The sequence below is a fragment of the Hyla sarda genome, chromosome 2 (assembly GCF_029499605.1).
Source record: "Hyla sarda isolate aHylSar1 chromosome 2, aHylSar1.hap1, whole genome shotgun sequence".
Classification (NCBI taxonomy): Eukaryota; Metazoa; Chordata; class Amphibia; order Anura; family Hylidae; genus Hyla; species Hyla sarda.
The window spans coordinates 68,925,251-68,937,363 of record NC_079190.1 but is presented as its reverse complement, the minus strand read 5'-3'; the positions used below and the strand labels follow the sequence as shown (position 1 = coordinate 68,937,363).

The 12,113-nt window shown below is 46.1% G+C and overlaps 1 protein-coding gene across 1 annotated transcript in view; it reads left to right on the top strand.

Annotated features, from left to right (window-relative positions):
- The first annotated feature begins 1,056 nt into the window (after positions 1-1,056).
- Positions 1,057-12,113, top strand: part of FOXO1 (forkhead box O1) — a 60,564-nt gene continuing 49,507 nt past the window's right edge. Inside the window, exon 1 of the mRNA XM_056561983.1 lies at positions 1,057-2,388. Within this exon, the coding sequence (XP_056417958.1) occupies positions 1,828-2,388 (561 nt within the window). The 5' untranslated portion in view covers positions 1,057-1,827. The remainder of the gene's footprint in view (positions 2,389-12,113) is intronic.

Below are 12,113 nucleotides of genomic sequence, written 5' to 3'. Positions count from 1 at the left end.
AAAAACTACAACTCCCAGCATTTGTGAGCCAGCTGCATTGGCATGTGACTCTATAGCGGTTGCTAAACTACAACTCCCATGGTTGATGATGGCTGTAGGTTCTAGTTGTGCAACCACTGGAAAGCCACACACAGATGCAGCAGGTGTACAATTGCTGGGAGATGTAGTTATACAGTGACCCCCCGACCTACAATGGCCCCGACATACGATCATTTCAACATGCGATGTCCTCTCAGAGGCCATCGCATGTTGAAGGCAGCATCAACATACGATGCTTTTGTATGTCGGGGCCATCGCATAAACGGCTATCCGGCAGCGCAGACTGCTTCAGCTGCCACCGGATAGCAGTTTACGGTGCCCCGTGTGCTCCGCTGACGATCACTTACCTGTCCTCGGGGCTCCTGCGCGCCCTCTTCGGGATCCCCTGCATCGTCGGCGCTCTCCATCGTCGTCATCACATCGCTGCGCACGCCGTCCCATCATCCATTAGGAGCGGCGTGCGTAACGACGTGATGGCGGCGACGGAGAGCGAAGATGCCAGGGAAGCAGAGGCCTTGCCGGAGCATCGGGGACACCCTGGGGACGCAGCAACAGCGGTGGAGGGCGACATCCAGGGCAGCGGTGACGGTCCGGACACGTGAGTATAACTTCCAATACCAGTGTTCTTCAACCTGCAGACCTCCAGATGTTGGAAAACTACAACTCCCAGCATGCCCGGACAGCCGTTGGCTGTCCGGGCATGCTGGGTGTTGTAGTTTTGCAGCATCTGGAGGTCCGCAGGTTGAAGACCACTGTCCTATACTTTACATTGCACAGATCCCTCAACATACGATGGTTTCAACAAAGATGGTTCATTTGGAACGGATTGCCATCGTATGTTGAGGGACCACTCTACAGTGGTTGCAAAACTGTGCTTCTCTCCGGAATAGATGGGGAAACACATGTTCCATCAAGAGAACCTTGTAGCTTTGCAGTAGCTTCAGAACAGTGGACTGGGAAAAGGTATAAAGTGATGTAAACATGACGTCACACGTGTAGCCAGTCTACCATGAGGCAGTGAGGAGTGGCTGAAAAACATTGCCCTTTGACAAGTGCTGTGTTGTCTAATCCGCAGCACGACACCCGACACTGTTGTTATGATCACGGGGAAAACGCGTGCTCGTATCGCACAGCAGCCGCGTCATCTGCACAGGGTCATTCCCCTCTCTGCTCTTTGGATGGCTCTGGCTGTCGACACGTTGCACGCAAGGGACATAAACAAACCGCACTCCTCGCCATCCCACACACACAACCATAATAAGAGCACGGGATCGGCCGGCGCTGCCCTTTAACCCCTTCCACGCTATCACAGCCAATCACAGACGCCCATCGGACCGAAAGGGAAGGCGACGACGGGGTTAACCCCAACGACGTCACTATCCCCGTCTCCGCCCACTCAGGCAGTGGACTCGGGGAAATAAAGTTACGAAGGGGTGGAGACAGCGAAGGCAAGCTGCGATTGGCCTGCGCTCTGTCAAGGAGAGCCCGCCCACCCCTCCTTTTCCCTTCTTTGTAGAAGTGGGTGTGGCCGGCTCGTGACGGTGGGTTCCAGTAAGTTGCAGCCTGTTGCCGGGGGGCAGGTCGGACATTCAACAGGCAGCTGCCGAGCAGTGAGGAGCTGCTGCTGCCGCAGAGTCGTGACGCACAGAGCGCTCGCCGTGACGCAGACTCGTGAGTGACGCAGTCGGCGACGCGCATGAAGTGAGGGAAAACTTTTTTTTTTTTACATTTTTAATTTTTTATTTTTTTTTAATTACGGCAAAGTTTTCCTCCTCACTTTGCCGAGTCATGGCCGAGGCTCCGCAGCCCCCCGTGGTGGAGATAGACCCGGATTTCGAGCCTTTATCCCGGCCCCGCTCTTGCACTTGGCCGCTGCCCCGTCCCGAGTTTAACCCTAGCAATTCGGCCAACTCGTCCCCGGCTCCTTCCCTGCAGCCCGAGCCGACGGCCGGCAATGTGGACTTCATGAGCCTGCTGGAGGAGGGCGAGGACTACGAGCCCGGGGTGTGCGGGGACTTCCAGTGCCAGGACGTGCTCCAGCTGCAGCCGCATCCCCCTCACACCCCGCAGCCTCAGCACCCCCAGCCCGGAGCGCTGCATGCACCCTCCAGTGTGCCAGCCCTGTCCCCGGCGTCCTCCCCGTCCCCCATGGGAGCCCAGCAGCCCCGCAAGAGCAGCTCCTCCCGCCGCAACGCCTGGGGCAACCTGTCCTACGCCGACCTGATCAGCCAGGCCATAGAGAGCTCCCCGGAGAAGAGGCTCACCCTGTCCCAGATATACGACTGGATGGTCAAGAGTGTCCCCTACTTCAAGGACAAGGGGGACAGCAACAGCTCCGCCGGATGGAAGGTAACTGGACTAGAAGTCTCATAAACTTGTAGAACTACAACTCCCAGCGTGACCTGACAGCCTGCTGGATGGCCACAAGGTTGTTGTGGGCCATAGTTAACTTGCCACATCTGTCTGTCACATCTACTGCAGTGTTTTCCAACCAGGGTGCCTCCAGCTGTTGCAAAACTACAACTCCCAGCATGCCCGGACAGCCGTTGGCTGTCCGGGCATGCTGGGAGTTGTAGTTTTGCAATCACAGGTTTAAATGCGATGAGATATGTATGTGGTTCTAGAGCTGTTTGCAAAACTACAACTCCCATTCTTCCACAGCCAAAGGGAGTTGTAGTTTTGCATCCACTGGGAGCTACAGATGCTGGGAGTTGTAGTTTTGAAACCACTGTATGTGAGTCATGAACTTGCTGCATCTGTATGCATCTTTCCAGTGGCTGCTAAACCACAATTTGGCTGTCAGGGCATGATGGGAGTTGTACTGTGATGATGTGAACCTGTTGCATCTGTATGTGACTCTAGAGCTGTTTACAAAACTACAACTCCCATTCTTCAACAACCAAAGGGAGTTGCAGTTTTGCATCTGCCAGAGAGCTACGGATGCTGGGAGTTGTGCTTTTGCAACCACTGTACATAAGTCATGACCTCCAGTGGCTACTAAACCCAGCTGTTGCAAAACTACAACTCCCAGTCTTCAACATTTGCGCACTAAGGCAGCGGGCCCACAAATGCTGGGAGTTGTAGTTTTGCAATCACAGGTTTAAATGCGATGAGATATGTATGTGGTTCTAGAGCTGTTTGCAAAACTACAACTCCCATTCTTCAACAACCAAAGGGAGTTGCAGTTTTGCATCCGCCAGAGAGCTACGGATGCTGGGAGTTGTAGTTTTGCAACCACTGTACATGAGTCATGACCTCCAGTGGCTACTAAACCACAACTTGGCTGTCAGGGCATGATGGGAGTTGTAATGTGGTGATGTGAACCTGTTGCATCTGTAAGAGCTGTTTACAAAACTACAACTCTCAGTCTTCAACATTTGCGCATGAAGGCAGCGGGCCCACAAATGCTGTGAGTTGTAGTTTTGCAACCACTGTAGATGATCTGCCGAACCTGCGGCATCTGTATGAATCTCTCCAATGTATAATGGGAGTTGTAGTTTTGTCCCCAACGGGTATTAATGTGATGACATGAACCTGTTACATCTGTATGTGGCTCTAGAGCTGTTGGTAAAACTACAACTCACAGTCTTCAACAACCCTGGGATCTGTAGCTTTGTAACCACTGGAGAGCCACTAGCAGAAGCAACTACATACAAATGCTGGGAGTTGTAGTCTTGTTAACCACTGGTTAGCAGGTTGGCATGTGATGGGACGTGAGCAAAAGTGAACCTGTTGCTGTGTATATGGCTCTCCTGCAGTCTCAAAACTACAACTCCCAGCAAGCCCTGATAGCCAGAGCTTGGCATGTGACTAGTTGTGAGCCTGAAAAGTCTAGATGTGGCAGGAGTTGCAGAACTACAACTCCCAGCATGCCCTGACAGTCAGATGACAACAGGTTGCCTTGTGATTTGTGATCCTGCTGCATCTCTATGGAGGTTCTTCAGCCTGTGGCTGTCAGGGCATGCTGGGAGTTGTAGTTTTGAAGTGTACAAGGTCGATAATATTCTGCTGCTTAGAGATTGACCTGACATCACATGACCATCGCGGTACGATCAAGGATCAATCACCATGACTGTACTCTAGAAGAGTTTCTGTCATCTGTGCCTCTTGTTTTTTTATTTATTTATATAGCACCTACAGATTCCGCAGCGCTTACAATTGTAAAGTTATAATGTCAGGGCTCTCCAGCAGTTGGCTGTCAGTTCATGCTGGGAGTTGTAGTTGTTTTCCACCACTTGCCTAATAGAATCAGTGCTCCTGAATGTGGCCGCTTCTGCAGATTGTTACCTCCAGCCCTGACACTTGACACAATACCTGATGTGTAACCAGCACTTGAGTGTCAGATTACTGTAGTGCGATAACCGGCTACAAGGTGTCAGTGCCACGAGGTAACCCTGCAGTGCCGGTCCCTGACAATGGGGATGATCTGGGCTAAGGGGATTGTCTGGATTGGATGAGACGCTGGGGACCCCCGTCTGTGTGTCTGCGCCGCTATTAGACAGGCTCCAGGGCTCAGGGCTGATTAGAGGAGCTATCCCCATGATAATCCCGAATTGAATATAATAGGGCTCTGAGGAGTTGCCATGGGCTGTATGCATGCCACGCACTTACTGCTGGAGACTTTTAGTGGCTCTTATGTATGCCATGCTGTGTAGAATACATGTGTCATGTGCCCTGACTGCTATACAGCTTACATGTTATGGGTTTAAAGGGTAACTCCGGTGGAAAACCATTTTTTTTTTTTTTAAATCAACTGGTGCCAGAAAGTTAAACAGATTTGTAAATTACTTCTATATATAAAAATCTTTACCCTTCCAGTACTTTTCAGCAGCTGTATGCTACAGAGGAAATTCTTTTCTTTTTGAATTTCTTTTTTGTCTTGTCTGCTGACACCTCTGTCCATGTCAGGAACTGTCCAGAGCAGCATAGGTTTGCAACGGGGATTTTCTCCTGCTCTGGACCGTTCCTGACATGGACAGAGTTGTCAGCAGACAAGACAAAAAATACATTTAAAAAAGGAAAGAATTTCCTCTGTTTCATACAGCTGCTAAAAAGTACTGGAAGGTTAAAGATTTTTATTTTTTTTAAATAGAAGTCATTTACAAATCTGTTTAACTTTCTGGCACCAGTTGATTTTAAAATAAAATGTTTTCCACTGGAGTACCCCTTTAAGTGTGGCTTCCTGACTGCTATATACTATACTTGTAATGTTTTTTTTTTTTTTTTTTTTTTTTAGCTGTAGATAGTATTTAATAATTCTTTCTATATGTGCATGAGAAGTGTTTTTATCTTTTAATTTTTTTTTAATGACTTGCATATACAGATGGTTCTTACAGTGCAGTAGGCCTCCAGCTGTTGACAAACTACAACTCCCAGCATGCCCGGGTAACCAACGGCTGCCCGGGCATGCTGGGAGTTGTAGTTTGGCAACAGCTGGAGGTCTACAATTTGGAGTCCACTGATATAGTGGGTAATATGTATGAAGTGCTCTGGATGATGCATTTAGTGGTTTATATGACATGCTTTTTCTGCACTTTAGTGGATTGTATTTATTGTACAGTACTTTTGGTGTATTGTATGTATGACATGCTTTCTCTACTATAGATGGTACTTTTCGGGGATAGCATGTATGGCATGCACTCTTTGCTATGGGTAGCATTTTAGTGGATTGTATGTATTAGTACTTTTAGTAGTGGGTATGATGGAATAGTTTTTCTACTATGGATAGTCCTTTTAGTAAGGTGTGCGATGTTACACTTTCTCTACTATGCATGGTGCCTCGGTGGGTTGGATTTATGGCACATTCTCTCTTTTTATGTCTTTATAGTGTTTATGGTGGGCTTTATGCATGCAGCCCTTATAGAAGATCCTCAGTGTGTCCCCTTATAGTACATTGTGTAGTGACACATTCTCTCCACTGTTCATTTCCTCCAGAGTATATCCTGAGGAAGAGCTCATTGTCAGGTTACTCCTCTGAGAGAAAAAACATGGATCCATTGTACATGGATCAGCCATGATATCCTGAGGGGCACTAGAGAGGAGTGAGCCCCAATGTCTTTTCCAGTTCTGTATATCATGTTTAGTTCTAATAAAAGAACTTGACCTATGGGGTCCCTGTTAGGCCCCTTTCACACTACAGGTATCATCCTGCTTTTTTTTACTGCCGTTATTTTACAATAACGGATGGAAAAAAAACTGATGCAATAACTGGTAATAACGGATAACTGATGACCACCATCTGTTATTTTTAATGGTTTTTTCTTAAAAGAAAACTGTCAGCTTTCTCCTCCCGCACTAACCAGCGGAACTGACTGGTAGTGCGGGGGACGCTGATCAGTTTGGTCCTTACTGTAGCCGGATCTGCCATGCCGTTCAGCCGTAATCCTCTATTTTCGGAATATGCAAATGAGGTGCTAACTGGCACTCTGACGTCAGTGCTGCTGGCTGCAGCGCTGCCCAGCTCATCAGTATTCCTCCCCTCCCTTCGCCTCTCCCTCTTCTCCTCGCTCTGTAAAGAAGAGGGAGTTGAGGAATAGTGATGAGCTGGACGGCGCTGCAGCCAGCAGCACTGACGTCAGAGTGCCAGTTAGCCTGGCCAGTGCCAGTTAGCACCTCATTTGCATGTTCCGAAAATAGAAGATTACGGCCGAACGGCGCGGCAGATACGGGCATGGTAAGGACCAAACTGATCTGTGTCCCCCATACTACCAGCCAATACCGCTGGTTAGTGCGGGGGGAGAAAGTCGTCAGTTTTCCTTTTAACAAAAATGTAAATTTTATTTTTTTTTTTTTTGTAAAGCTGTACTGCGCTTGCTCAGTACATGTTTGTTTATTTATTTATTTTTTAATTAACCCTCCGTGCACAGGCTGCAAAATTAAACAAAACAAACTTTAACTCGCCTGCCTACGTTACCCCCTTGCTCCGATGTCTGTGTCCCATTCTCCGGTCCCTGTCTTCTTCCGGTTCCTGTGGGTCGGTGAGTCACGCTGCTTTCAGCATATCACCAGCCGCAGTGGGACATTGCTGCTGCTGGTGATATGCAGAGAGCAGCGTCACTCACCGACCCACAGGGACCGTAGAACGGGACACCGACATCGGAGCAACGGGGGGACGTCGGCAGGTGAGTTAAAGTTTGTTGTTTCATTTTGCAGCCTGGGCATGGAGGGTTAATAATAAAAAAAAAAAAAAAAATAAATAAATAAATAAATAAAAAAGCCATTGTACACCTTTTAACAGAGGTTTTTTTTTTTTTTTTTTTTTTTTTTTTAACCATTTTTTCCGGACCAAAAAATTAGTGCATGCACAGTGTTTTGTGCCTGCAAAAATAATGGACATTAGTAAAAACAGACATATCTGATGCAAAAGGATGGTCAAAAAATCCCATTGACATACATGGGATTTTTTTTGAAGTCCATTTTCAGGACTTTTTTGCCGGGAGTAATAACGGAGGTTTTTACAGGATGATACCTGTAGTGGGAAAAGGGTCTTGGTGATTGTCCAATCTCAGGACAGTTCCTCTGTGTACCCTTCCTGTAAACCAGTGGACTCCAACCTGTGACACAGGGCATCCTGTGAGTTGTCATTTCCCAATAGTCATATAGGTTGGAGAGCACTGATGTAAACAATAGGAGCTGCTGCTTAGTGGTGTGGTATAGCTGCGCTCTGGTATAGGTTATTGCTCTTCATTAGTATATTGCATAAGTAATATCCCCCCCAGTACTACCTTTTGGGGTATGTTCACAATGCGGATCTGCAGTTTCTGCACCAGAAATGTGTGTGTGTTTTAGATCCACATCATGTGAACAGTGCACCTGTTCTACCTGCTCTCCCCTTTCTCTTAGAATAGTTTGTGAATAAATCCCTCCATATCCAAAGATAATGTTGTTGTTTTTTTGTTTCCACATACACGTGCAATGTACATTGTATATCCTTAAAAATAACTCCAGATCTCCTTCCCCAGCTACCTTAGTAACTCAAGATGGTCCTGATACTTTTTAAAGTGTCAGAAACACCTTGAACGGTGCTTTCCAACAATGTACCTCCAGCTGTTGCAAAACTACAATTCCCAACAAGCCCGGACAGCCGTTGGCTGTCCGGGCTTTTTGGGAGTTGTAGTTATGCAACAGCTGGAGGCACATTGTTGGAAAACACTCTTCTAAGGCATTGTTTTCCAAACCAGGCTTCTTCCTGTTGTTGCAAAACTACAACTCCCAGCATACCCAGACAGTCGATGGCTCTCTGGGCATGTTGGGAATTGTAGTCCTGCAACAGCCAGAGGAACCTTGGTTAAAAAAAAAAAACTGTCTGAGAATCTGCTTCGATCTCTCTAGAGACTTAATATTATTAAAAATAAATAAATAAATAATAAAAAAAAAAAACTCTCAGGAATCTGAATTGATGTTCTGCTAAACCTGGATTTCCCCTTTAAATCTTCCTGTCACTATTAGCTAGCGGTTTATGACTGTTCTCTGACTAGACAAGTGTGGGAGTATTTGCTCTCCTCCTACCTGGTCCATTAATGGTGTGGAACCGAATGACACAACACTTATTTATTTATTAACTTTTTTAAATTTTATTTTGCTCTTATTTTGAATTATATAATTTGTTTTCTTTGTAAATAGTTATTTATTAGAAGCTTACAATCCTTGTAGGACAGTATTTCCCCAACCTGAGGCCATTGCAAAACTTCAACTCTCATCATGGCATAATGGGATTTGTAGTTTTGCTAGCAATTTTTACAGTAGAACAGCCTGTTTTGGTTCACCCATGTATAGGTAGTGAGAGGATGGTTTACATGTGACCTTCAGGAAGTATTTTGGTGGCTTATACCGTACACTTTATTGGTACTGTATGTTGGTGCCAAAAGTACTGCCCCATAGCAAGTGTGACTTGTGGTCGTGCATTCAGTAGAACAGTGTTTCCCAACTTGTAGGTCTGCAGCTGCTGCCAAACTACAACGTCCATCATGCCCCGACAGTCTTCGGCTGTCGGGGCATGATGGACATTGTAGTTTGGCAACAGCTGGAGAACCACAGGTTGGCCTCTGGCTTTTTGGGCCTGGTAGGCATTGTAGTTTGGCAACAGCTGGAGACCCAAAGGCTGTTTGGACATGATGGGTATTGTAGTTTGGCAACAGCTGGAGAACCACAGGTTGGCCTTTGGCTGTCTGGGCATGATAGGCATTGTAGTTTGGCAACTGCTGGAGAACCACAGGTTGGCCTTTGGCTATCTGGGCATGATGGAAGTTGTAGTTGAGAACCACAGCTTGACCTTTGGATGTCTTGGCATGATGGGCGTTGTTGGCGAACACTGTAATAGAGTGTAGACAGTACTTGGCATCTTTATGCTCAAAGTGGACCCAGTTTCTGTTCTCCAGACTCTTAAAGAGAACCAGACAGGCCTTGGATACAGAAGGTTTTCCTACATTCTTCAGGGATTAAACTTCACACGCCATTCACGAAACAAAGGCAGATTGTGTCTTCCCCCCTTTTTTTTTTTTTTTTTTTTTTTGCCAGAAGGGTCAAGAGTATTTAGCTGAACAATAAATTTTTCTGAGCCTCCAAAATCTCCTCGCTACCTGTAATGACACGAAGGGTTTGCCTGCAAATCCCATCATAAAATCCTTGGCTATAAACGAAGGCTACGGCTTATGGCGGAGTTTTTATAACAATGGCAACGAATGCTCCTGACGACAAATACGTTGTAAAAGTAATGAGGTACTAAATGGAAAATAATGAGCGTGCGAGTGCGTAAATACAGCGCGCGGACAGATCGGCAGCATCTTTGGGATTCGAGGATTCAAGGATACAGTGAAGGCCGTTGTTTTGCTTTCATCATAGTGTAAATAATATACTTTATATAGTCTACATATAGGTTTCAGGTGTCGCGCTCTCATGTGCAGTGCTAGCAGGTAGGGGGTTAAAGTTGTCTGTCTTTAGCGTTAAAGTGCGCAGCAAAGCCCTGCACATAGGTCCTGTATGTCTCCTTCAAAGATCATAAGGCTATACTCACAGGGAGACACGTATCAAAGATTTTACCCCTTTTTTGTGTTTACACTTTTGCACAAAATTTTGCCCAAGCAATTTTTTTTGCGTCTTTTATTTAAAAAAATTTTTTTTTGCGTACGCATTTCCTCCAGATGTGTAGGTTTCTGTATACCTTGGAGTGATACATTCAGTACACACGAATTTATTAACTGCGTACATGTCATTTACCCTCAGAAAACGTCCGCAATGACCATATTTTTTATGCAAATATAAGCCATCTTGGACTGCACGTAGCAAGATGCCATAAACCAGTGGTCTCCAACCTGCGGACCTGCAGATGTTGCAAAACTACAACTCCCAGCATGCCCGGACAGCCGTTGGCTGTCCGGGCATGCTGGGAATTGTAGTTTTGCAACATATGGAGGTCCGCAGGTTGGAGACCACTGCCCTAAACCATCGATTTCATTTTTCAGAATGGAATAATAAGTATCCATAATGTTCAACCTTTCCTCTCTATCTTATGCCCTTCAAATTGACAATTGTAATTCGGTTCTTAAGTGTTACTTCAATCAATTTTCTTGACCTTCTTTATTGGTTTAAATACTTTTATGGTTGTCTGTAATGTTTCCTAAATATTGATCTTGATCTTCTCAAAGTGTAAAGATAACAAAGGCATCATCCCCTGCAGGGCCAGATCCATTAAAGGGGTACTCCCGTGGAAAACTTTTTATTTTATTTTATTTTTTTTAAATCAACTGGTGCCAGAAAGTTAAACAGATTTGTAAATCACTTCTATTAAAAAAATCTTAATCCTTCCAGTACTTTTTAGGGGCTATATACTACAGAGAAAATGCTTTACTTTTTAGATTTCTTTGATGTCATGACCACAGTGCTCTCTGCTGTCCATTTTAGGAACTTTCCAGAGCAGGAGAAAATCCCCATAGCAAACATATGCTGCTCTGGACAGTTCCTTAAATGGACAGCAGAGGTCAGCAGAGAGCACTGTAATTGTGACATCAGAGAAATCTAAAAAGTAAATCATTTCCTCTGTAGTATATAGTAGGGATCGGGCTGATAATCACGATTTTGGGCATTATTGGTATCGGCAATTAACTTGCCAATAAGCCGATAATGCACCACCCCCACCGCACCGCCCAATCCCGCCCGCCGCACTCTGACCGCCCCCCCCCCCCCCCCCCGACCCGCCGCACCACGTCGCACCCCCCACCGCACCGCCCCGGCCCCATTGCCTCCCCCATCCCCCGTTTTATTATTACCTGTTCCCGGGGCCCACGCTACTTCTGGCTCCTGCTGCGTCCTGCGTTACGCTGTGCACAATGACGAGTGACGTACCGTGCGCGACGGAACGTCACCGTCAGTGCGCACAGTGACAGCTCAGGAGGACGCCACCGGAGCCAGATGTAGAGTGGACCCCGGCGGTAGCGGGCGCGGAGCGGTGGGGGGAGCGGTGCGGGGGTGGCGGTGATAGACTAGTGGGTGGTGGCTGCGGTCTATGACACCGCAAAAGCCACTGCAGTGCATTGATTTAAAGCGCTCGCTTTAAATCAATGATCTGCAGCGGTGTCGCGGGGGGATAAATATCCGATAACTTGTACCGGAATATCAGTATAAGTTATCGGCTATCGGCCTTAACTTTAACTGATTATCGGTATCTGCCCTAAAAAAACGATATCGGTCGATCCCTAGTATATAGCCCCTAAAAAGTACTGGAAGGATTGAGATTTTTTAATAGAAGTAATTTACAAATTTGTTTAACTTTCTGGCACCAGATGATTTAAAAAAAAAAAAAATACCGTAAATAAGTTTTCCACGGGAATACCCCTTTAAGGTAATTGTTAGACATCTACCAAAAAAAAAATGTTGTTTACTTCTCTATAGGACAACAGGGATGTTGGAAATATTTACAAGGAAACACTGGACCTTAAAATTTAGAAAAAAAAAGGGCCATGGTTATGATTTAAATATGTTCCGATACGCTACAGACCAAGCATATACAAAATAGAGCGGCGGTGTCCGGCGGAGGTATGAGGAGACTACTATATTTACCCGCAATTTATGAAACTCAT